Source organism: Melopsittacus undulatus, chromosome 7 (genome assembly GCF_012275295.1).
Source record: "Melopsittacus undulatus isolate bMelUnd1 chromosome 7, bMelUnd1.mat.Z, whole genome shotgun sequence".
NCBI classification, from domain to species: domain Eukaryota; kingdom Metazoa; phylum Chordata; class Aves; order Psittaciformes; family Psittaculidae; genus Melopsittacus; species Melopsittacus undulatus.
Window position 1 is genome coordinate 54,633,925 of NC_047533.1, and position 24,641 is coordinate 54,658,565.

General features: G+C 40.1%; 2 protein-coding genes across 4 annotated transcripts; one reads left to right on the forward strand and one right to left on the reverse strand.

The window, feature by feature from the left end:
- The first annotated feature begins 12 nt into the window (after window positions 1–12).
- GAR1 (GAR1 ribonucleoprotein) lies at window positions 13–24,413 on the forward strand. Of its 3 annotated transcripts, XM_034064557.1 has the most exons (9): window positions 13–71; window positions 1,043–1,245; window positions 18,186–18,424; window positions 19,950–20,155; window positions 20,237–20,391; window positions 21,781–21,840; window positions 22,254–22,389; window positions 23,328–23,453; window positions 23,810–24,413. In XM_034064557.1, exons 4-9 carry the CDS (start codon window positions 19,963–19,965, stop codon window positions 23,821–23,823), a joined length of 684 nt encoding a protein of 227 aa, XP_033920448.1. In that variant the 5' UTR covers window positions 13–71; window positions 1,043–1,245; window positions 18,186–18,424; window positions 19,950–19,962; the 3' UTR covers window positions 23,824–24,413. The 3 variants fall into 3 exon arrangements, with proteins under 3 accessions (XP_033920448.1, XP_033920449.1, XP_030904338.1); XM_034064558.1 differs by lacking the exons at window positions 13–71; window positions 1,043–1,245 and adding an exon at window positions 14,798–16,949; XM_031048478.2 differs by lacking the exons at window positions 13–71; window positions 1,043–1,245; window positions 18,186–18,424 and adding an exon at window positions 19,221–19,286.
- On the reverse strand, window positions 3,087–17,914 carry CFI (complement factor I). The gene is made up of 12 exons (XM_005148692.3): window positions 17,855–17,914; window positions 15,938–16,256; window positions 14,535–14,679; window positions 13,397–13,575; window positions 12,301–12,411; window positions 10,594–10,710; window positions 9,396–9,443; window positions 8,827–8,930; window positions 8,233–8,348; window positions 7,294–7,568; window positions 6,284–6,385; window positions 3,087–3,507 (listed from the first exon to the last, which is right to left on the reverse strand). Exons 1-12 carry the CDS (start codon window positions 17,912–17,914, stop codon window positions 3,290–3,292), a joined length of 1,794 nt encoding a protein of 597 aa, XP_005148749.2. The 3' UTR covers window positions 3,087–3,289.
- Window positions 24,414–24,641: the final 228 nt, after the last annotated feature.

Genomic DNA, 24,641 nt, shown 5'->3' on the forward strand with positions numbered 1-24,641 from the left:
TGCCGCCGTCGCGTTGAGGGAGCGACCCCGAGGGCCCCGGGGCCTCCGCAGGAGGAGGCGGACAGCAGCGGGTGGGAGTGCGGCTGGATCGGCGCGGCCGGCTGGTTCCTCATGGCCAAACGGACTGCCGGCAGTCGGAGAGGGACTGGGGCGGGTCGGAGGGAGGAAAGTGAGCGCTGGCTCCGAGGGGAGGAGCAGGGAGCCGGGCAGAGCCTGTCACCGCACCTGCAGGTGGCAGAATCGGTCATTGCGGGACGCGGCCTCGCACCTGCCGGCTTACAACGCGGGCTGTTCCCGACAGGAGCAGGTCACGGTGCCCCTTGAGCCGCAGGGGACCGTTCCCAAGCCTGACCAGGTACACAGCGGGAGGGCAGCTGGCGCCAGTGCGGCTGAGTAGGGCAGGGGGAGGCAGTCGCGCTGTCAGGCAGTACAAACCCGTTTTTCTTCGGAAAACCCGTATTTAATAACTGTTAGAAGTGATGAACTTGGCATTACTAAATGTGAAAGAGTCTGCGGTAGCGTTTTGACGGAAAGACAGGATGGCCAGCCATCGGGATATTGCATGTGCGGGGCCGAGTGGATGGAAGAACAGGACTACTGCTGAACACATCGGGGCTTGGTTGCTCTGCTGACTCAGGGCAAACACTGCTTTCCTTCTGTGCAGTGTTGGGGAGAACTTGTATTAATACAGCTAGAGAAACATGACCTTTTGGGAAGCACAGTCATTCAGAAGCCAAAAAAATGCAGTAGGGAACATGTACTTGAAGTGTTAACATTTTGACATTATTATAATGATGAGGATCAGTGTGAAGGAAATGGATCCAGTGACCTTTATACATGGTAGTTTCAGGTAACATCATCAAATGTGCAAGACGGGGTTGTAAAACAGGGCGAAATGAAAGTAAACCTATTAAACATGAAAAGTCTAGTCTTGATTTGTTGGAAAGTCAGACCAAAATGAAATAGCTTGCTAAACATCCTGTTTAGTTTGGGGAATTTTTTTAATGTTATATTTATTTTTTATTTTATATTTAAATTCCAGATGTTTCACGAATGAGCTGAAGTGGAACCATGCGGAAATAGTTTTAACATTTGTAATTAAAGCTCTGTCTTTAAGACCTGTGGAATCCCTCAGAACATAGTAGTATTTGGCTTCAGGACAAAGTTAATTGTAAAGAAGGACAGGAAATGGAAAGAAACTTCTGAGGAACTTCCAGATCAACAGGCACACCAGAAAGAATCGTGGTAAATATGCTACTGTTTTTTCTCTTTTCAGCCTCAGCATTTAATATTATTTGTAGTTAACTGAAGAAGTAGGTGAGGAAAGTTCTTTACAGAAGTTAAATCAGACGAAAGGGGGAGCTCTTCTTACACCCATCCAGCATCCAGCTTTTCCCTATGACTGGTTTACAAAGACCCTGATTCAGCAAAATAATTCCTGCATAGGAATATACTGAAATGCTTTTCCAAGTAAGCAAGCCTTGTTGGGGTGGTTAAAACAAATAATTTGTACCTTTACTTTAACTGTTGGTGATTGTTTGTGTCTTTATGTGACAAATTCATGCTGATGGCAGTTTTTTACAAGACTGGAAGAAAAGACAATGAAAATGTAAAAATGTCATTGGAAGCAAAGTATGGTGAATTACAGAAAAAACATCACCACAACGGTGGTGTGTGATCATGTGCCATTTATTCAACAGGATAGTCATTGAGAGGCATAAAATAAAATAGATACTAAAACCTTTTCTAATTTAAAATGCAGTGAAGTATGTTCTAAAGCTATTGAGCTGTTTGATAGAACTTACCTGAAGCTATTTGACAGCTTAGTGTCAAGGGCACCAATCCACAAACCAAATCCTAGTACTTGTAAAAAAATGTGTGCACACTCTCTGTGCATAACTCTTGCAGAATATGAGACTATTACGCATAGAGTGACATTTTCTTATAGCTGGCATCGCTACTGCTGCCTAAGATAGTATAACTTATGCAGTGGTTCTTTGGGCCTCTGCTTCCTGTTACCATGTGGACCAAACTTCCTCACAAGGACTGATGAAAGCAGAGGGTTTTCTGTTTAATCACTGCAGTTTCGTTGATGGGCCATTGTCTTTGTCCAGTTCTCAATCAGTTAAGGCAGTAGCAAAACTCCCTATCTGCATATTGCAGGATTAGGCTCTAGATGCTCTTTCTTGGCATTAACTGTTTCAACACTTCTGTATATTTCTGTAGGAAGCTTGTGCTAATCTGAGGATCCAGTGGGGAGGTTTTATGACTGAGAGTATTAATTTTTAACTTTAGATCTATAACTTGTTTTTGTAGAATTAAGTCTATATGTACAGTATACAGACTTTCCATTCTAATGTATTTATATTGTTATGTATACTGTGTATGCTTGTATGTGTGTATATATAAATATATATGCAGTAAAACTCTACTTGCTGTTAAGAGTTTGTTGTATACCAGAAATATATATATACACATACATAGAGAACTGAAGACAGTAAAGATGCTTTTAATTTTAAGATTCAGGTTTTAAAACTCCTTTGTAGCTTCTGACCAGCTGTAGTTAAATCAATGAAACTTAAGAGCTACAAAATTTGTCCCAGGATAGGTGATTGGATGAGGAATATTAACTAGGTAAAAACTGTCTGAGTTTGTAGCTGAAAAAAATACCACCAAAAGAGTTATTATTTTGGTATAATTATATTATGACAAATTTAATCATTATAGTCAATCTGTCAATTAATAGATTGATTGTCTGAAGCCTACTTTTGCAGTAAGCCTGAAGAATCAGCTGCCAAGCAAGGCAGCATCCTGAGGGCTTGTAGTGACCTAGACCTTGAGATGATGCAAGTTCTTGAAAGTACTCTGTTTGCTGTCTTTTCTGTGAAGTTCACATATTGCCAGTGCAGTCATTTTCCAACCACTGCTTTCAGTATTTGTGTTGCATTTTAACTAAATAAACAATTGCAACTGAAATGTAATGTGAAATATGAAAAAAAACCCCAAACCCAAAGAACCAAAACTAGAAAAAAACAAAGTAACAATATATTTTAATTTCCAGCTTTTATTAGAGACTTTTACTGCTGACTCATAACTGTAAAATTCTGTTCTTACAGGCTTCTCTAAAACTGTGGAATTGTGGCTTTCACAGGGCATTAAGAATTTTCAAAATATATTCTTTAAAGATTTGTACTAATTGTTTTTAAGTCACATGGCTGCTGATTGTAAAAAAGGACCAATGTGCATTTTTGCATGGGTGATAAGAGGGAGCTGTTTAATTTTCCAAGCTTTAGGTATTATACCGTGAAATGAGACTCCTTTTCACATGATGGCTAATCCAGTCATAATAGCTGGCAATTTTCGTATACACACCAGGATGACCAGCCTCTCCACAGTTCTCACCCCAACTCACAACACCCCAGACATATGCCACATTTTCTGCATCAAAACAGACCAAAGGTCCTCCTGAATCGCCTTTGCAACTGTCTGTGGAGCCATCATAAGTACCTGAAGCAAAAGAAGAAATAAAAGGCAAAAGATAAGTTCATATACACTCTAGCTCACAAAACAGAGCTGAGGAGTTTTTTCAGGTCCATGTCACTTTCTGACAGATGTTTGCCTAATGATCACCAGAAAGGGGATTCCTGACCTCTTTGGTCTCTTATTTCTCATATCTTTATCAGTGCAGGGCCTCTCTTTACATTTGTGACTGGCCAAAATTCTTCTCATTTGCTCCGATGTCCGTGATGTGGGTCTTGTTTTACCTTGTGCAATAGAGAATTCAGCCCTATTGCCTATTATACCATTAAAAGTAGCTCATAAAAAGTGAACAAAAGCAGGAAGTAAAAGGTAAAGATTTATAGGCTGATTCTTACGGCAGTGAAGCTATCATGCTATGTGTATGCCTATGTGCCTCCATTTGGCATCCCCTCTACCCAATAATTTGTTGGCCAGTTTCATCTGTACACAGCTGTACAGAGAAGCAGAGGGCCTCAAAATTTCTTCTACCAGCTTTATGTAAATAGGTCAAGAGCATGTGGATGCTGGGATGGGAGGGAGAGCAACTGTCTATCAGTGCTCTCATTGCAAGGTCTTGGTCATAATATGGACTTTTCACTACATTAATTAGCAGCTCTGAGGCACAAGTGTGTAGGATCCTGCACTCTTCATAAGTTTCAATGTTCACAGAACTACTTGTTTGCAATACAGCTCCTAAAAAAGGAATTAAGAGTGAAGGATGTGATCTAACCAGAAATACTGTTGCAGACCTAGAATATGATTTATGCTTTGTCTTATGTCCTCAGTAAAAGTTTATTAATTTCTAACACCCTTACTACACTTTTCTGCTGTGTTGATTGACATAGTATGAAGGAAACCATACTATGCATTACTCTCCAATTTTTAAAAATGTAACCTCTTTCTTGAGTCCCTACATTACTGAGGAAGAGTTCTGTGAACTTTTCAGAGCTGGAATTACTGATCCTGGAAAACAGGATTTCATTGCCTTTGCTCAATTTAATTAATATTTGCTTGTGTAACTAACTCCTGGGAATACTAGCCCTTAATTCCCGAGTTTGTATTTGCATCAAGGAGCAGAAGCTAACTCCAGATACACCTTTTATGATGTTTTCCCACTTGATACTGTCTTTGTTCCTTTCTGGTAAAGTACGATCACTTGAAATAACTTGAAGATCAAGGAGATAAATTATGGAACTTGCACAGTAAACAAACCTGGTATCTTATAGATCTCATGCTGAATTTATCACAAATTAGAATCATAGAATCGTAGAACAGAATAATAGACTAGTTAGGGCTGGAAAGGACCTTAAGATCATCTAGTTCCAACCCCCCCGCCATGAGCAGGGACACCTCCTGCTAAACCATACCACCCAAGGCTTCATCCAGCCTGGCCTTGAACACCGCCGGGGATGGAGCATTCACAGCTTCCTTGGGCAACCCATTCCAGTACCTCACCACCCTCACAGTAAAGAATTTCTTCCTTAGATCCAATCTAAACTTCCTCTGTTTAAGTTTTAAGCTGTTACCTACCACTAGAGTCCCTGATGAATAGTCCCTCACCAGCATCCTTATAGCCGCCCCTGCAGATACTGGAAGGCTGCTATGAGGTCGCCCCTAAGCCTTCTCCAGGCTGAACAGCCCCAACTTTATCAGGCTATCTTCATATGGGAGGTGCTCCAGTCCCCTGATCATCCTCGTGGCCCTCCTCTGGACTTGTTCCAACAGTTCCATGTCCTTTTTATGTTGAGGACACCAGAACTGCACACAATACTCCAAGTGAGGTCTCATGAGAGCAGAGTAGAGGGGCAGGATCACCTCCTTTGTCCTGCTGGTCACACTCCTTTTGATGCAGCCCAGGATACGGTTGGCTTTCTGGGCTGAGAGCACACACTGAAGGCAGCTCATGTTCAGTTTCTCATTGACCAACACCCCCAAGTCCTTCTCTGCAGGGCTGCTCTGAATCTCTCCTCTGCCCAAATTGTAGCTGGGATTGCTCTGACCCAGGTGAAGGACCTTGCACTTGGCATGGTTAAACTTAATAAGGTTGGCATCAGCCCATTTTTACCAGCCATCAACCCAAAATTATTTGGCTTTTCTAATCATTTTATTATAAAGACAGTATTTATACAAACTACTTTACTTTTTTATTTAAAGAACACTTGAAACTATTTGTTCTGTAAGTTGAATACTCATTGGTCTTCTAGTCATACATTTGGCAATATCTTTTGTTACTTGAGAAGCAAAAAATGTGCATGCAAAATCCTTATTTTAGTAGTAATTACTGACAACCAGTTTCTTGGCCAGACTAACCCTAGTTTGAAAAGTAAATCATATTTTTCCTGAGTTGTAATGTGGTAGTAGCAAATGTCTAAGTAGATGAATAGTCGTTAGTGGGACTACTAATGTGCTCTAAGATGGGCATTTGCCTAAATATGTTGCTGATTCAGAATCAAATATAGTACAGGTAGGAAGTTCAGTGGGTTGCAAAGTGCTTGAGTATTTAGAAAACATAACTTGAATTGCATGTGAAAATTTGCCCTCATAATCATAAACTTGGCATCCTGTCTTATTAACTCTGATTATGAAGCAGATATATAATGATGGATGCCTCTAGACTCCAGTGGCTAGCATTTAGCTAATGGTGATAATGTGGCAATTGGCTTATTGGCTTTCCCAAGTCTTAAAGATTCCCAGCCTGTATGTCTGGCCCTATAAACAGTGGGTTTGATGCTAAAGACATTATAGGAAGAAAATTGATGCTTACCTGCACATTCCATTTGTTTAAAAAATTGTCCTGGGTACAATTCAGAACAATTGTGAAATAAATTAACATAGCCCCACTTGAGGACGTATTGCTTTGTATAACCTAGAAAAGAATAAACTTTTCTATATTAAAAATGGTATGTACATATTTGACACTTTTAATACCATAAATTGAAAGTTATATATTTACTTATCTACAGAATATAATCTTCAGTATTATAAACCAGAGACTTTAAACTGCCACTAATGCTTACCCCAAATGAATTGCAGTACATTGGTCATAAAAGCAGAGTGGTTTAATTGCAGTGGGACCAGATATTGGAGATACATGTATCCACAAGGTTAAGGAGACTCTCTGGTTTGCTCTCTGTTTGCTAGTAAATCCCAACTTTGCATTTGCTTTATAGGCTGCTACTGAGTATGGACAGGAGAAGCCCCACAAGATGTGTTAGCTTAAATGCCTGGCTGTAATCACTGAAATACAAAACAAATGCTTCCCAAATCTTTGAAAGTGTGATTACATTTGGCTTACCTGTCTCTGTGCAGCCTTCTCTGGACTAATCTCAAACACAACTGAGCCAAGATGTGCTGAGTTTCCTAACTGTTGGCTGAAGCTCAGATCCTCTTGGACAGGGGACAGAGGACAGACTGTGACTATGGCTCACTGTGGGCTACTAACCGCACTTGTTAAATATCATTACCAGGTTTCCACAGCTGATATAAATCCTAGATTGGCAAAAGGGACATGTCTTATTGTCTGGGTAGTTTCCAGCCAAGGGTGTGCTCCAGATTGATTTACTAAGCAGCTGAAGCAGCAGAGGAAGCGGTATAGAAAAGAGAGCCAACAGTGATAGCTGGATGCTGCACCACAGACCATGTTTTCTGTACTCAGTCTCTTCTGAGTACTTTGTGCATAACTACTCTCCAGCCTTTTTAAAATGAAAGCTTACCACAGTCAGAAAACACATGATACAAACAATACATTCTTTTAGTAAGCACCAAAGTAAATACCTTTCTCCAGTCCCCATCCAGAAACCTTGCATCTGTCACCAGTCTTGAACATATGCTCTGACCAGGGGATACAGGCAGGTGTGCTGTAATCCAAGGAGCATTCTCCTTTCACAGAACCTCTCAGCTCCAGCAAAGCAATGTCATTTTCATAAGTTGATGCATTATAATTTTCATGGATTATCAGTCGGTTTAGTCTTAAAGTATCTGTCTCTCTGTCATACAGTATTGTATCCAGCAGTCCGACCCAGACACGGTACAGATGAACTCGATTTGCCCTCAAAAAAAACAGTGAAATAAAGGATGTTTTGGTACTTAACACAAGCACTGTACCTTTCAACAAGCTGTGAACTTTTGCATTTTATCATATTTTCTCTAGAATAAAAATAATGGAAATGCAAAGCAGATGATGCTAACTGCTGAACACTGCAGCTAGTACAGAAAAAAAAACTATTAAAGGCCTGGCACTGTGTTTAGTGCCGTGATAGGAAGCATGTGTTTATGCCTTTCTGATTTCAAGTGAAAGAAGAGTGAGCAGATGTGGATGGGCTGCTGGGATTGGCAAATCTTCCCTGCCTCATCTTGCTTGTTCTGTGGAGTATGTGACCCCAGGGGCAGTCTCAGGGAACAGAACCTGTACTTCTCCAAGACAAAGATGGGAAGAGAGTATCTCCCTTTCAAGCAAAGTGGTTATGGTGAACCTTTCCTGCCTGCCTATTATCTCACTGAAAAATGCTGTGTCTCTTCAAACTCGTTGCATTTTCATCTTTCTATTCGCTGCCAAAATATTCTACTTTCTCTGAATTTTCCCCATCATTAACGTGTTTTAAATTGTTTAGGCAAATAATAATAAGTAAACACATAGCTAAGAAAGGGAACAATAGCTAGATCAATCTTTCAGACTTGCAAGAAGAAAATAATTTCCCAGTTTGTTGTTCTTACCTGACACAGTGTGCAGCAGTCAGAACCCAACAGCCACCAATATAAACCCCTCCGCAGTACACTGTTGCACCTTCATTGCTAGTATCTTTAATTGCCACTTGCCAAGGGAATTCACCCTATTCAAACAACAAACACCCAAATAATGAGAAATCATAAAATATTCTAAAATGCAATAATTTTATTCAATCTTCTGACTCTGTGTGGTGCCTCCTTCTATCGAGCTTTTTGTTGTGATGTCCCTTATAGCCACAGAAACAGATGCAGAATCTGACTTGGTATGATCAAGTGTAGCATTTTTGACTGTGTTCTGTTTCAAAGGTGCAAATTTAAATCCCATGTCATCAGAATTCTTATTTCTAGCTATAGTATTATTTTGCTGAATCATTTTCATTGTGTACTTGTAATGCTCGATTTTGCAACCCCATGTTTTACTTTATACATCGTGCCTCTCTCCTTCAGTGCTATGCCACTACTGCTGCAAAGCGTGAAATTCCTACAGGAGCTGACTTATTTCTGTAAATTTTAGCAGAAGAACAATAATGCCTATTTAAATTGATGATGAATTAATTAATAGATGGTAATATTATTTTTTACCTTTCTTGCAATCTCTCCACCGATAATTCTTTTCCGGCGAGTTAGTGTGTGATTTGTAAGACCACAGTGTACTTTGGGAAGAAGAGTCTTTATCATTTTTCTCTCTTTAACAAAAAGGAAAAAATGTATCTCAGAAGTCAGGTATCCATTCTCTCTATTTGAAGACAAGTTTATCTTGAAAAATTAGTATTGTGAATATGCCGGTAGCAGGAAAGCAAAAAATGTTGGCATCTATTTTTGCTTTGAAAATCGCTTGTGTCTTAGCATCACTTATTTCTCTTCACTTCCCACTGCTGCTTGAATTCAGGAGAATAATTTTAAAGCAGTTCCCCTAGATTTGATGAGACTATACTTCCACCGGTTGCCAAAACATGCAGATGTGGCTCCTCAGCCAGGATACATTGTTATGGCATTATTGAAATTAGTGGAAAGCAAGAAAAATAGTAAGTCTCAGTAAATCACAAAGTCCAGATATCTGAGTGTTCTGGATCTGCCCAGATCTGGCTGGTAGCTAGAATGCCACTAAGAAGAGGGTATGCTGTTGGTTTTGAAGGGCTAGTTACACTTACCTTCATCCATACTGTGATTTTCAGGCCTCATCTTTGCCTTGTCTTTACCTGTAGTAGAATAACAAAATACTAAAAATGTTGGAAAACATTTAAATTTGTTGTATTACTTGTATATACGTTTATGTGACAAAATCCTGGGACATGTTTTAAATGCATAAGGGCACACCATTTCAAACAGCAATAATCTCTCAGCCTAGTGTTGCTGTTTCCTACTATAGACTCTTTGGCTGCCTCCCTACCTCCAGCAGATACCAATTTGTAACTGCATGACATCTACTCTGCTTTGCATGCCTAGTGAGCCCTTCTGGAAAGAAACCCTGAGAAACAGCTTTTGGTTTTGTTTTTTTTTTTTTTTTGGGGGGGGAGGGTTGATTTGTAAAGTAATATCCCATTCTCCACCAGGAAACAATGGAAATTCCACCTCCTGCCCCATCAACTTTTTTGAGCTTTCTAAAGCCCAAAGGAGCATCAGGTAACAGGATTTTTTTCCCCAATTTAGATGATGATGTTGTCATACTGTGTGCCTCTTCAACAGGGTAGGGAAGGGTATTCAGCATGAGACGTAAATTAAATGTTTCCTGAATCTGGTTTGTCAGCTTTTATTCAAACAAAATGCCCACTGAATTCAGTTCCTAAAAGGAGGTTGAGGGCTGTGTCTGTTCTCATATTACTGGCTGTAATGTTTACATTTAGAGTTCACTCTACCAATAGTGTTTACTTTTTGGCTTTAGACTTTGTCTCTTATCAGAGCAAGAAAAACATTCTGATTTCAGACCAAAACAAAATCTTTTCAACAGTGAGGGGAACAGCTGGGAAGAATCATAATGCCAAACTAGTTCAATTCCTCATCTGTGAGGAAAGTATTCCTGCCTGTCTTGTCTATGCTTTCTTCACAAATACAGAATGCCAGTTTGATAGAGGGCCATATAATCAAAAGACATAATCTGCCTTAAACCTCATAAAACATCACCTGTTTCTTCCATCCTTTAGTTTTCTTGCTATTCTTTTCTAGAAGGAGAGGGAGGAAAACTACATAACCTTTTCTTCCTACTATGTATAACATAACATCAGGAAGACTAATTTTTGCATGCATTTGGTTTTGCTAATCTGTTAAATTAATAATATACATTGTGAAGTCTCTACTTAGCATTGAGCCAGAATGACAGGGAAGACACAAAAGCATGCTTCAGAAGAAAACCTGCACAGAGAACTCGAGCTTCATCCTCTCCTGTAAGGCAGTCAATTTCTTTGTTGCAGACATTCTTACTCGGAATACAAATATCTGACCGGCAGTGGAAACTGTTGTCTCTGCACTCTGTAACACAGGAGAATTACAAATGTAAATCACGGGATGAAATGACACAGCAACCTTGCATAGTTAGGGAGCTTTTTAAAATGTAAACACATTATAATATCCATGTTAGGGGGGACTTGGTTGTTCATAAACAGACCACAGAAGCAGGCTCTGTAAGTTTAAACCAAAATGAATACTTGGATCTCCTCAGTTTATAATCTTGAAGTTTTAAGGCTTCAAAGATGTGGATCTCTGTTACCAGTTCAGTTTTGTACTTCTAGACTTGGAATCATTCCTTAATGGCTTCGTCCATAAAACATGCCCCCACTCAACCTCAGCCAAAGGACCTCCAGTTTTGGCAGCATGGCTAATTATCTCAAATTAGAAATTGACGATGCTTGGGTCAAATTTTCCCCTCTCAAATCAGAGCCCAAGTTGGCTTTTGGTTGAAGGAGAGAGGGGCAGGATTAGGAATCAAGAGTCCTAGTTTGAAGATACTGAATTTAGTAACTTACTTCTTCTAAAATTCTTTATTGATATTATAAACCCGAGAACCCCTTTAAGTTCTTGTGATCTTTTTGTATGTTATCAAAAGGAAAGCAGTGCTTGGAATTTATGGCAGTGTTCTTTTAAGCTACTTTATAATATGTCAATCTACTATTTAAGGATATATTCTTTAATAAAAAGTAAGATAGCTCTCTAAAAGTAACCCTCTATCCCCATATGATCTGAAGACCATTCATCTTAGTTGAAATTCTTCTTTTGCTTTCAGGAAACATTGTTTTCAGCCCATACAGCTGAAACAGCACTATTTTGGTCAAGTGAAATCTGAATAAATGTTCTCTAAATATAGGAAACCACAGGTAGTTTGTTTTGGGTTGTTTTTTTTTTTTTTGTTTTGTTTTTTTTTTTCTTAAAATGCCTGTGACTGTGTTTCCATGACTATTGGATTGAATTTTACTGACCATTGTAAAACTACAAAATTAAGGTTTTATAGGAATAGTGATGGGATTTGTAACCCACATTATTGTTTGCTACCCAAATCCCAACTTCTGAAAGTATTCTTCTGCATTCAGGTCATGGGAGATCCATTCCACGTTTCTAATTAAAATTGTTACAGCTGGAATTGCAGATGCTGAAAGAATAACTGCTCATGAACAAGCAATGTGACAGGAACTGTTCACAGATATTCTATGGATAATCTTGCATTAATAAAGTTAAGAGACATTTTACTTTGCTTTAAAGATAGTTCATTGGAAAAACAGTGTGTTTGTTTAATTACTATTGATTTTTCCCAGCTAAAAATACATTTTCATTCTAAGACAACTTATCTTTTTGTATTAATGTTTAACAAACCTCCTAAAAACATCTAATTGTATTTTCTCATCCTCCAAGGAAATCCAGATTTCTCAGAGATCACTTGCCTGCTTCAAAGAAGTGTATTATACCTATGTTTTTTCACCTACGTATACATAAATTATGGTTTGATTGCTTTAATATAGTGACCTAATGGAAAAAAAAAGACTTTAGCTGTTACATCACTGTAAAAATTCTATGGAAGTGGTTTTCTGCTCAAATGATTTTGAAACACCTGAGAAAGGAAATTATTACCTCTGCAGCACAGTTCATCACTCAGGTCTCCACAGTCATTGACTCCATCACAGGTTTTGTCCAGAGAAATGCACTTCTTGTTGACACAATGAAACTCACCATCTGAACAAGCTGTGCAGCACGATGAAAATGAAGTTAGTGTGGAAATGTCTTTAGCTTCATAATTGCCCAGGGAAATATTCTGCTTGCCCATTTTGTTGTATCAGCAGTTTGACCTATCAACAGTAGGCATTCTGGGGCACAGTAACGTAAATAGGAATCTCTTTTTATTGTGTTCACTGCCTTCTCATGAAGTGTTCAATGTGACCACTTATCTTTCTCCTCCAATATGCAGCAGCCTGGCAAAAGGGAACTTCATTTCTTCTGGACAAGGATTAAACCAGAAATGATTGGTTCAAACCCACTGTAAATGATTAAAGTGATTAAGATGATGGATGTTCCCCCTTTAGAAGGAAGTCATCAAGAGTCCTTGAACTCCTACCTTTGTGGCACAAGATAAAACCTGAGGCGATTCATAGCTCTCCTTACCAGCAGCATCTCAGGCTCATGCTTATCAGTGCCAAAGAAAACCCAATACAGAGAACAGAAAGCTGTCAGAAGTCAAGCGAAGGACTTGATTCCTCTTGTATCAGTGAGAAATTGGGGAGTCCTGAAACTCCCCCGAAGACAGCAACAGTTCCACTACAGTCATGTTTGTCTGGCTCCAGTGCTACTAGTGTCCTAATTGTTCTCCCTCATAGACAAAGTAGCACGTAGGAGGAGTAAACCCAGACAGGTAAGACTTCTGGAATACAATATGCCTTGGTATCCTTAGAGGACTGAAGGAACAAACAGAACCATGGATGAAATACATTTACTTTGGGGAAATATCTGTAAAAATACTTCAGGAACAATAGTGATTTTGCAAACTTATAAACTCAAAATTGTCTTCAGACAAGGCTGCCTCAATTGTCTTAAAGTCTGCAAAAGGATGATTTAAAAAACATCAAAGTGCAGGTTTGCTGTGGCTGAGAGTTCAGCAAACTAGGTCCTAGTTATTTAAACTTAAAATGTAAGAACTCCAAATAGATGTAAAACAAACAAAAAAACTACTAACCTCTGAGATTTTCATGGCACTGGAGGCTAATCAATCCCTCATTACTATGTCTTGATTTCACCTGTATGTGACATTCAGCAAGACTTGTCTCTAGGCCCCTGCAAGTTATCTGAAGACAGTGCAATGAATTTAAAGCAGATTCTGTGATGTGGGAATTGGCTTGGTAATATTCAGCACCTCTGTGAAGATACAAGGAATAATAACAAATTATATCATTTCACAATGGATTGTCCACTGCACATACTGAGGAAGCTCAGGCCACTGCAAGGCTGGGATTAATATATTTCATCTCCCTTGTTTTTATGTGACTGGTATCCTCCTAATAGTGTCCATATCCCCTACCTTAAAAAAATATGTATTGAATAAATAAGTAACTAGAGAGAATTACAATGGGACTCCAGGGCTGAATGCTCTGTCCCAGGATAAACCCTTCGCTGCTATCTAAAGAGATACTGATCAGGACTAGCAAATACTTGCTTCTCACTTATAGGGGACAATAAAGGCACTGCAATAGCACTTGTAGTCTTCAGGTAGGGTTGGAGAGGCAGCCTTCCCTGATCACGTTAAATTAGTGCAAAAATATTATGTACAAGATACAGCTGACTATGAGGAGATGAAAGTGCAACCCAGGTCATCAGTGTGGTAGGAAAACCAACAGGCTCTGTGTGGCTTCAGCCATCCCTGAGGACAAAGCAAGCAATGGCAATGGGGGCAAGGGGCGGATGAAAAAATCATGTTTTGATTCTTGTTTGCCTGTCTGGTGCAAGTGGCAAAGCAGAGCTGTACCCTGGTGTCAGCAAGCATAAAAAACTTTCCTATGCACACAGATCCTTACTCAGAGCTATTTGGGGATGGTCCATCTGCACACTTTCCATTACACAAACCTGAGAGGAAACCTCTGCATTGGTCTTCTGCTCTATTTAAAAAGGAAACCATGGTCTGTATTGTTGTAATGGAACACAGAAATCTGTGGTTTGGATTTCACTCTCAGGTCTCAATTTAAAAAGTTTTATCAGCTAATACATTGTTCATGAGTTTTCTGCCTTAACTGCTGGCTGACTGTTCCTGGCACTTATGTAAGCATCACTACTTTTTCTGATCCCTTGCAGTTATCCAGAGATAAATTCCCCCAACTTACAATTCAAAGCCAAGGTGTTTGCAAGCCACGTTTGCTTCATTCATAGTCCACTCACTAGCACATACAAAAAAGTCATTCTTTTGATTGACAGGCTTTACTTGAAGCAAAGTTGAATCTCCATGGCCCAAAGAGATTGAAAATGTTTCTAAAAAAAAAAAATAAAAAAAAAAAGAGAAATAAAAAAAATCTCTAAATAAACTCATATGATGTAGATGTCTGTAGTGGAAAGGCAGCCCAGACACAAACCAGTTTCATATGGAGGGTGTACTGGGAGTCAGAAGCTTCAGGTATTATTCTGAGGACTGACTTTGTGGCTTTGAGACTGCCACTTTTTCAAAGGGTACCAGTTTCAGGACAAATGAGGGTAACAGTTCCTACCACGTAAGAGTACCTGGAGGTCTACTGAGGAAAGGTTGCTTCTTAGTATAATGACTTTCATTAGAGGACTTTTCATAACCATTAACACTTCAAGTAAGATGGCCAGACCCTTCTTCTGTTACCTGTGTAGCAAAACTTCCACTTTACAGTGGAAGCTACGCTACTCAGCTTAACTTTGTGAAGCTGTATAGAGAGCACACCAGGAACACACAAAGGCTCTCCAATCTTTTCAGTGGAATAGGCAGAATAAAGTTTTGCCACCCTGAGGGCAGTGGGCTGAGCTGTTGCCTCTGTGGGGAAAGGGAGTGATAGTACCAGGGCAGAGACCAAGCAGGAGAACCCTGGGCTGGGCTTGCTGCTCCTGCTGTGTTCAGTGGCCTAGAGGCTGCAGGACAGGTAACAACAGCAACTGCTACTGCTAAAAGAGCCCACCTGCCTATTTAGCAGGAACTGTTTCTCGCTCCACTTAGGAGTTTGATCTGACACAGCAGCTTGGTGCAGCCAAAAAGGCAGGTGAGAACAACTGCACAAACTATGATTGGTTTGCAGGGCAATAGCTTTCTATTTTTATGAAATCCACAGCATGAAGATGATACAGCTGAATATGGTTCATCTTTTCTCCATGCACTCCCCCATACATTTCAATAGCTTGACTGTTCTTTGGACTCTAGCTCCTTTGAGGTCTGTCCATCTCCAAGACACCCTCTCTGCCAATGTTCTCAGCAGACCTCCTGCTGAGCCTCCCACTATAGTCAACATCATGTTTGGAAACCTCTGAGCTCTTTCCTATGTCTGTTTCTTCCCTTTCTACCTGATTTGATTTGAACAATCTACGAGCAGCAGCATGACCTGGGCCTTGTCAAGTGTTATTAACAATGTCAAGCACATTTTTATGAAAATCAACAGGTATTGCCCATTTTCAATGACTCCTCTCTTTATAGTTCATGTTCTTACTAGGGCAAGGAAAGCATATCCTTGGCCATGGATGACTAACTGATAAGTTTTCGGAAAGGAGGTGTCAATACCGTCAGATGTGCATCTTCCCTTGTGCAGAAACTTTGCTTCGGGACGTTGACACTCGTAGCTCTTTAGCTGACAGTAAGTGAGGAAGTACTTTCCATTGGCAGAACAAACTGAAGAGCCATTCTTTGGGCACTGGTAGGGAAGCTTACAAAGGCACTTTCCATCCACACATCGTTCCCATGGGTGACAAAAAACTTTCTCACAGGACTTGTGTGTGTATTGGTTGCTTAAGCATTCTCTTATGAGGTATGTGTCTTGCTCAGCTGGCTGGGCAGGGTCAGCCTGCTGAGGCTGGTTTTCTTCAGCATTAGAAGCTGCATTCTGTAAAGGACAAAATAGTAATGAAACAAAGAGCAAGATTAGGAACTGCGCAAGGAGTTCTGCAGATCTCTTTACTGACCTCAACGAAGTGTTCATGCATAAGCCTTTTTCTCTCTTACAAGCACAAAGATGCTAAATATAATTTATAGTATATTTCCTTGTCTTCAGCCACCTCAGCTTCCTCAGTTTCTCTGAACATTTTTCTTCATTTTGGATTATTCACCTGGTGTGATCTTAACTCCTACAAGTCTCTCACAAACTTTGTACTCTTTAAACTTCAAACATCAGCTGAAATGAACAGCAGGCTCTAAATATTTTTAAGTCAGTGGTTTATAACATACCACTGCAATGGGATTGTAACCAAATCAAAATACAAGGGGACTTAAAATCCACAATAATAAGAAAATGGCAACTTTTTTTTTTCTGAGAGTTTTTTATTGGCTTGGTTGGCTTTGAGTTTAAATATAACCTGTAAATAGTTTTAAACTACTTAGAAGCAAGTCTAGAAAACTGAAATTAATGACTTTTTTCACTGTGTGACTGCTGAAGCAAAAGGTATCTTAAAGGAATTTGAAAAGTAAGTGCCTTTCCTTGTTGGCTGTTTTCCTGTATCTGGCATAGCAGTGGATTTGTAATGCAATTACTGGTCATCACTGGACTGCAAGATTCTGACCCTCCATCTAGCTGTCCTCGGTGAGTGACTGCACCCACCATGGTGTAACTCTCTGGTGACTTCATTACTGGCTGGCTGCTTTTGCTTACTCAGATCTATGGATAGGAAGACTGCTGAAACATAAAAAATATATATGGATGGACTTTGTATAAAAATGGGAGAGAAAAGGTAGTCCTGAAATGTGATTTATCAGCTTTGACTGTGCCAACTGAATCAACAGAGCTGAAGTTTAAAGTTCTGAAGAAATCCTGGCCATAGTAAAGTCAGTGGGGATGTTGTTGGGGCAGAATTTAATCCAACAAAACCCCTTTCAATGGTTATATATTATATTAGTGAGATTATACAATCTCACTAAATTCTTCCTATTTTTCTCAGGTCAGTAGAATCCAAACTGTGAGCCAGATCCAGCTTGGCATAACTCCCATTCGTACAAGTCATTTCTACTGAGTAGGAGCATAAGGTGCTGATTTTTATCTAAGGATTTCTCTAAAAGGTGTGGGTCATGCTGAACACTTGACCCAGGTGGGCTTTCTGGGATGCTTTGCCAGAAGCAGCTCTGCAGCAAACCTCCAGGTAGTACAATGCTGCTATGTTAGGAACTGTAATCTCATTTCTCAAAAAACGGAGGGTAGGGAAAATTGCAGCACTATCCTGGGGTTAACCATGCTTGCAGATTGGGTTTAGGATACGATCATGATTCAAATCTCTTCCAGAAGCCTGTTAGCATAAACCCCAGACAGAATAAATACATAAAAGAGAAATCAGAAACTTCAAACATTCAAGCTAGGCTATAAGAAATGTATAAAAACCAAACACTATGAAAGGAAACTAAAACCAACCTAACTGGTTTGGCTTTGTAAATTGCTTAATGTTTTTTATTAATAATAATAATAAATTAATGCAACCAAATAAAATGAATTCTTACCTCCGATCCACAAAAACAAAAGAGAGACACGAAAACCAAGAAAACTGGGACCATTCGCATGATGAAATTTGATCTTTCTTTGGAGGCAAATTCCTCTGGTCGGGATTCTTTTGAATGTCAGTTGTTAGACTAATGTTTAATTTTTAACCATTAGTAAAATATTTTAAAGTGTGTTTAGAAACAAAGGACAGGAGCCTCACCTATTAACTGATAAATCTGATCTCCAAAAGGATCTGCTGCAGTTTAACTGCTTTTACTGTAGATAACAAAAGTAATGTTCTTCAAGTAAATGATTAAAAGGAAGCACACATATTTCCTTTCTTTTGCCTAGGAGACTGATCAAATCGTCATGCTGGTTCTCCTGATTGTAGGCATTCCTCTTTGCCAGATTCTACTCCGCTCTTGTGAGACCCCACCTGCAGTACTGTGTTAAGCTTGTGTTAGGTCCCCAGCACAAGAGGGATATGGAGCTGTTGGAATGAGTCCAGAGGAGGCTACGAAGATGATCTGAGGGCTGGAACACCACTCCTATGAAGACGGGCTGTTTGGCTTGTTCAGCCTGGAGAAAAGGTAGCGCTGGGGAAAACTTACAGCATCATTCCAGTACCTAAAGAAATCTGGAGAGGGACTTTTTACAAGGGCATGTAGTGAATGGCTTTAAACTGAAAGAGGGTAGACATTAAGAAGAAATTCTTCCCTGTGAGGATGGTGAGACACAAACACGTTACCCAGAGAAGCTGTGGCTGCCTCAGCCCTGGCAGTGTTCGAGGCTGGACGGGGCTTTGAGCAACCTGCTCTAGTGGAAGGTGTCTCTGCCCACGGCAGGGGGGTTAGAACTTGTTTTAAGGTTCCTTCCAACCCAAAGCATTCTGTGATTATTGTAAAAGATAAATGTGTTTTTATATGAGATGTTTTAATCTATGTGGAAACACATCCATGTAATACCGAAAACTCATACGATAAGCTCATATTACACGATTCATGCCGGGAATTTTCAAGTACTGGACAAACATGTGAAGTACTCTTCTGACAGTCGGTTTCCAGGACACCGTGGTTAAAGCCAGCAGGATCGAAGTCCCCTCCTGTGTCCCTGCACAGCCCGCAGGGGCTTTGATAAACGTGTAAGAGCCGAGTCTCCACGGGCCTCTCTCCGCAGGCGGGGGAAAGCCACCCCATTGGGAGGCGGCTCTGAGCACCCTGTATATAGGGAATCCGTACACGGGAGCAGAGCCACTATACACACTGTCAGCGGCCACAGCCACAGGGGCCGCCCGCTCGGGACGATGAGCTACTCTGCCTGCCTTTTGCGACAGTCTTGCTCAGCGAGGCAGCTTCATTTACGGCAGACAGCCTCGTTTACGGCGGTGTGGGTAATCTCTGGGTTGTGGTGCGCTGTATTACAGGAAGTGGTGGGGCCGGCGTGCACGTGGAGGTACGGCATGAGCGGGAGGGAGCGGGGAGAAGCCCCGCAGGACAAAGCTGTTAGTGGCCATTGGGTGTCCCTCAGCCCCTCTCCTGCCCCGCAGTTCTGAGGGGAGGGCCGCGTCGCGCTGCGGGCGGGGGTCCCTTCACCATGTTCTTGCACTGGCATCCCCGTACGTAGGCCGCAGGAGGAGCTCCGCGGGCTCGTGAGGTGCTGTGGGTGCACGTCGTGATCATAGAATCGTAAAATGGTTTGGGTTAGGATCTTAAAATCGTCCAGTTCCAACCCCCCTGCCATGGGCAGGGACACCTTCCACTAGACCAGGATACTCCAAGCACCGTCCAACCTGGCCGTGAGCACTGCCAGGGGTTGTACCCCTCCGCCGCTGGGTTGGGGCTGGAGAGCTGTTGTCTGCTCCGGGGGCTGTAGGCTGCCGCGTTCAGCCTCCGCCACTCAGTCCCTGTATGAAAAGCACGCTGTCACTGCTGGTCAGTTTTTACCGGTAGGCATTGTAGTGTAAGCTAGGTTTTTCATGTGCCTTAAGTGTTTTTGTTGAGGACTGAAAGGTCTAACTATTACATTAACAGGCTCTCAGGAGACTTTAATTTGTACAGTAAAACACAAGTGAAGTATTTGTTATCTCTTAAACAGCTGTTTTTTGTCACAATTTAGGAGGTAGTAGAGAATGTCTTTTCGTGGAAGAGGAGGTGGAGGAGGAAGAGGAGGAGGAAGAGGAGGCTTCAATCGAGGAGGAGGAGGTGGTGGTGGTGACAGAGGTGGCTTTAATCGTGGTGGACGAGGTGGCTTTGGACGGGGAGGTGGACGAGGAGGCTTCAACAGAGGCGGATATGACCAGGGGCCTCCGGAAAGTATAGTTTGTAAGTTACATTGAAAGGCTGTGTTTATGTACTTTAGAATGACTGTTCCAGATCTTTAGCTTGCTTGTTCTTGTGTTTCAGTACTGGGAGAGTTCATGCATCCCTGCGTAGATGACATTGTTTGTAAATGTAAAACAGAAGAAAACAAGGTGCCTTATTTCAACGCTCCTGTGTACCTGGATAATAAGGAACAGATTGGCAAAGTGGATGAAATCTTCGGCCAGCTGAGGGATTTTGTATCCTTCAAAAACATGTGTGATGTATAATATTTTGTTTTAAAAGGCTGATTGGTTATCAAATGGAATTTCTGTAGGATTTAAAAATAGTTGAAGGCTTGGCTACCAGTTAGATCTGAACAGTCACAAGTCTAGCTGCAACTGTTGGTGTCAGTAGGTGCCTCATGCACATTAGGTTCCTATCAAAAAGCTTTTTCAGTATGATAGAGTATATCAGTCATTACTGGTACTGGCAGATGTCTTTTGCATCCATTGTGGTTCAAAGTGTTTCTTCCTACCTGACAACAACTTTTCTTCTGTATCTTACTCATCTATAACAGAGTTGGATCAAGGGCTGGGGTTGTTTTTGTGCATTAGGGGTCCTTGCTCATGCTTCAGCTTATTATTTAATTATAAAGGTGAGTTTGTGCTAGGGTGTTCTATTGCTCATTGTCGAGCTTCTTACTTAAACTGGGATGTCCTCTTGCAAAGCAGGGTTGTTGAGATAGAGTCACTGGGTCTACCCTGTTGTCATTGCTAGATTGACAGAGTTCATGACAAAAGTGGGTCAGTGGGGCTGAACCCTGTAACATGTCAGTAAGGCTTAGCCTGTGTTGGGTGAGTATCAGTAACTAGGTACATGTATTTTCCTCTGCCACAGTAAGTGAGAAGTAAAATGTACAAGTTTAAATTGCTTGCTCTCTGAATGTATTAATTTGCAGATTTACTTTTTGTATTGAAATGATTAGGATTTCAGACTTGTTTTCTTTCTACAATAACATATTAGGAAAATGCGTTACTCGATTTTGCAGTAACTCCTTGCTTCTCCATTTAATCTTGACCTTTATACTTAAGAGTTTGCCAGTAGCTCTTTCTATCTTAGGAACTGCATACTAAAGTCTTTGGGTGCTGGAGTGCTAAAGGGCTTCATACAAGACTGCACGTGGGGTTACAGAGTGTCTGTCACCTCACTGAGATGAGGCTGGGTCTGTAGTTCCTGCAGCAGTCCTTGCTGGCTCTTACCTTTCCACAGCCTGGCAGTTGTACCACCCAGCAGCAGCACTAGCAGAATCCCTGCAGCATGATCCTCGAGGTCACCCTGGGTTGTTGCTTGCTATACAGATTTGCTTCTTTACAATTCTGTTATATGTACTCTTTGCACTCGTATGTTCTTCCTTATGCCTTAATCAGGGAAGATAAAAATGGTTTTATCACAGCATACTGTTTTTGTAACTGTGAAAAAGTTCTCAGAAAAATTGCAGGTATTTTCTCCTTAACTGTAATTTTTCATTTGCAGTGGTAACGTTTAGCTTCATTTACAAAATACTAATTTAGAAAATGTCTGAATGTGCCAATCAAAATAATAGTTTCAATTTGTTTTCCTGTTACATTCCTTAAAGAAACTACCAGTATTTTTCAGTGAAACTGTGTGAGAATATGAAAGCCTCTTCATTTAAGAAAATGCAAAAGGTTAGCCAATCTCAGTAACAGAATGCTATTGTATGTCATCAGTTAGATAAATATACTCTGTTACAAGATAATGAAAGCTTTATGAAGCTTTTACTAACAGCTACTTGTTTTATATAAACATAAATATTAATTTCTTCTTCTTTCTCACTTTTCTATCTGCCATATTCTTTCTTTTCCCTGCCCTGCAAAAAAACCAAAGATGTTACAAATGAAACTCATGCGAATATCATCTATATTTTAATACCTTTATAACACCATAATTCATTTCTTGTGTTCTTTCTTTATTTGGCTGTTTGCAGAAGAAAATTTGACATAAAAAGTTAAGAACAAATTGTGGATATTTGTAAAGGGAGATACTAATGTGCTCTTTAGTCTGGGTATTTTCAAAGTCTAATTGAACTGTCTTCCTACAGTTTTACATTGACCCAGCAAAGCTACTGCCACTTCAGAGATTTTTGCCAAGGCCACCTGGAGAAAAAGGTGCTTCCAGAGGAGGTGGTAGAGGAGGACGTGGTGGTGGACGTGGAGGAGGAAGAGGTGGTGGCAGAGGTAAGGTCTTAAGAATGGAAGCTGCAGAACGTTGTAGTTTTTTTGTTGTGGGGTGTATTGTTTGGGTTTCTTTTGGTTTTCTTTGCCCTTTTTTGGGGGGGTGGGGGGTAGGTGTGTAAAGCTGCAGTTGAATACTTGAATATCAACAGTAGTACTGCAAAGAAAAATGTTATGTGTATTCCTGTTTGATTCAATGGAAGAGACAGTGATGCCCTTCCAATGTCAAGAGTTAGGCTTTTGTAGCTAAATAACAGCTCCAAAACATAGGGAGGAGAGTTACGCTGATATGTAACAAAGATAGAAAGCGTGGCTGCTGAGCAAACTTGTGGTTAAAGGCTGCAGATAATAAACACTCAAAACTGTTAGCAAAATCTAATTTGTAGTAACAAATACTTGAAATGCATTGTTTGAGAGAGAGGTGAATAACTGGGTAGATTTCATCCTTTTTTGCTTTTTTGGAGATTATTTGCCATGTACTCCTCAATTAAAGCTAAAGTTAATTTTTTCCTACATCACAGTGTCCTGCATCTTCTCACTACTCTGTTGCTTTGCAGCAAGGCACAAGTGTCCCAAAGTTGTTTTGGTTTTGTTTGTTTATTTTAATGTTCTGTTGAGTTAATAATTAATAATTAATAATTGAGTTAATAATTATTAATGAACAGTTGTGTTTATTTTTTTTCTCTTATGAAATAAAAGTTCTGTTAGTGTCTGGAGTATTTTGGACATGGTATACCAGAGATTAAACAATACCTAAAATGCTGCACATGGTCCCAAGGAGAGAAAGTACCAGTAATTGACCTGGTAACTGTCCAGCAATTGACAGGTTTTTTTTTCTTGTTGTTGTGCTTTTCCTTTCAGAAGATGTGAATGAAATAATTTGTTATGCTTAACAAAGAATATATATGCTATTCAAAACATAATTTCTTTCCTATGTCTAGGAGGATTTGGAGGAGGAAGAGGTGGAGGAAGGGGAGGAGGAGGGTTTAGAGGAGGAAGAGGTGGTGGAGGAGGAAGAGGTGGAGGAGGATTCAGAGGAGGAAGAGGTGGTGGAGGAGGCTTTCGGGGTGAGTGTGTGGTTTTTACATTTCAGTAGTAAGAATGGCTCCTGATTTCTAAAGCTTTTAAATATTAAACAGGATGTTGTATTTGTAATCTCTTACAGATGTTTATAGTTCTATGTAAAATTTTTCTGTGCATCACAGTATGTAGCTTGAACTGAAACACAACATTTGATGCATTTTTGATGTGTGTATAAGACCTTGTTAGTTCTTTGCATTCAAAAAGGACTATGAGAACAGGTAATGTTCTGTTATTTTATTCTGTCAACTCATTTAGTGTTATGTGTATAATTTATTTGCTTTAAATGCATCATGTCTAAGATGTGAATTGTTTGTTCTGTTTCTCTTCCCTTTTAAAATAGGAAGAGGACATTAAACATGGAACCACGAATATCTCCCTACTGTCTTACCACATCATCTGCATAAGTGAAGAACAAGGAAAAAACTTTCTAAGGAACCCTGAAAAAGTTCTGTTTATGAAGAACTTGAAGCTGTAAAATAACAGTTATTTTTATACTTAATGACTGTTGATCAACACATGAGGAGAGCATAGCTCCATTCAAAGAACTGAAGACTCTTCAGAATATACTTGAACTTTTATAACTAAGCCAGGATTCAATGTTATCCTTAAACTGCTTGTTTCTGAGGAGTAATGTAGGCAATGCTTGACTTCATGTTGGAGTTTGGAGTAAACAGTCAGTTGAAATGTTTTTTGAAAACACTTTACAGGGTCACTACATGCACAGTTATCAATATGAACCTGTTACCTGTGTGTGATTGATCCCTAGTTCTCATCCTCTTTTTATATTGAATTTTCGGTGTTGCTCTAAAATGGACATGCCTTTTAAGCAGCCTTTATGAGCCTTTTTTTACAAACTAAACTTCAAAATTTTGTGTTGTATAAACAAATTTTAACATAATTATGTGTAAAAGGAAAGGAAGATAGTAAAGGATATTTTGTGCATTTTTCTGTTTCAATGTCAATGAAAGCCAAACACAGTAAGACATCTTAAAAGTTGCTGTCTAATGAATAAGACAAGGTTAATACTCTTAAGTCACCTAATTGCATGGATATTAAAATTGCTGAGGGTTTTTAACTGGTCCCACATCCCCCTTAGCCTGTTTCTCCTAAGGTTTTGATGTCCTGGCACTGCACCTCTTTGGTGCTCTGGGCTTGCACAGGTCTAAGGTTAG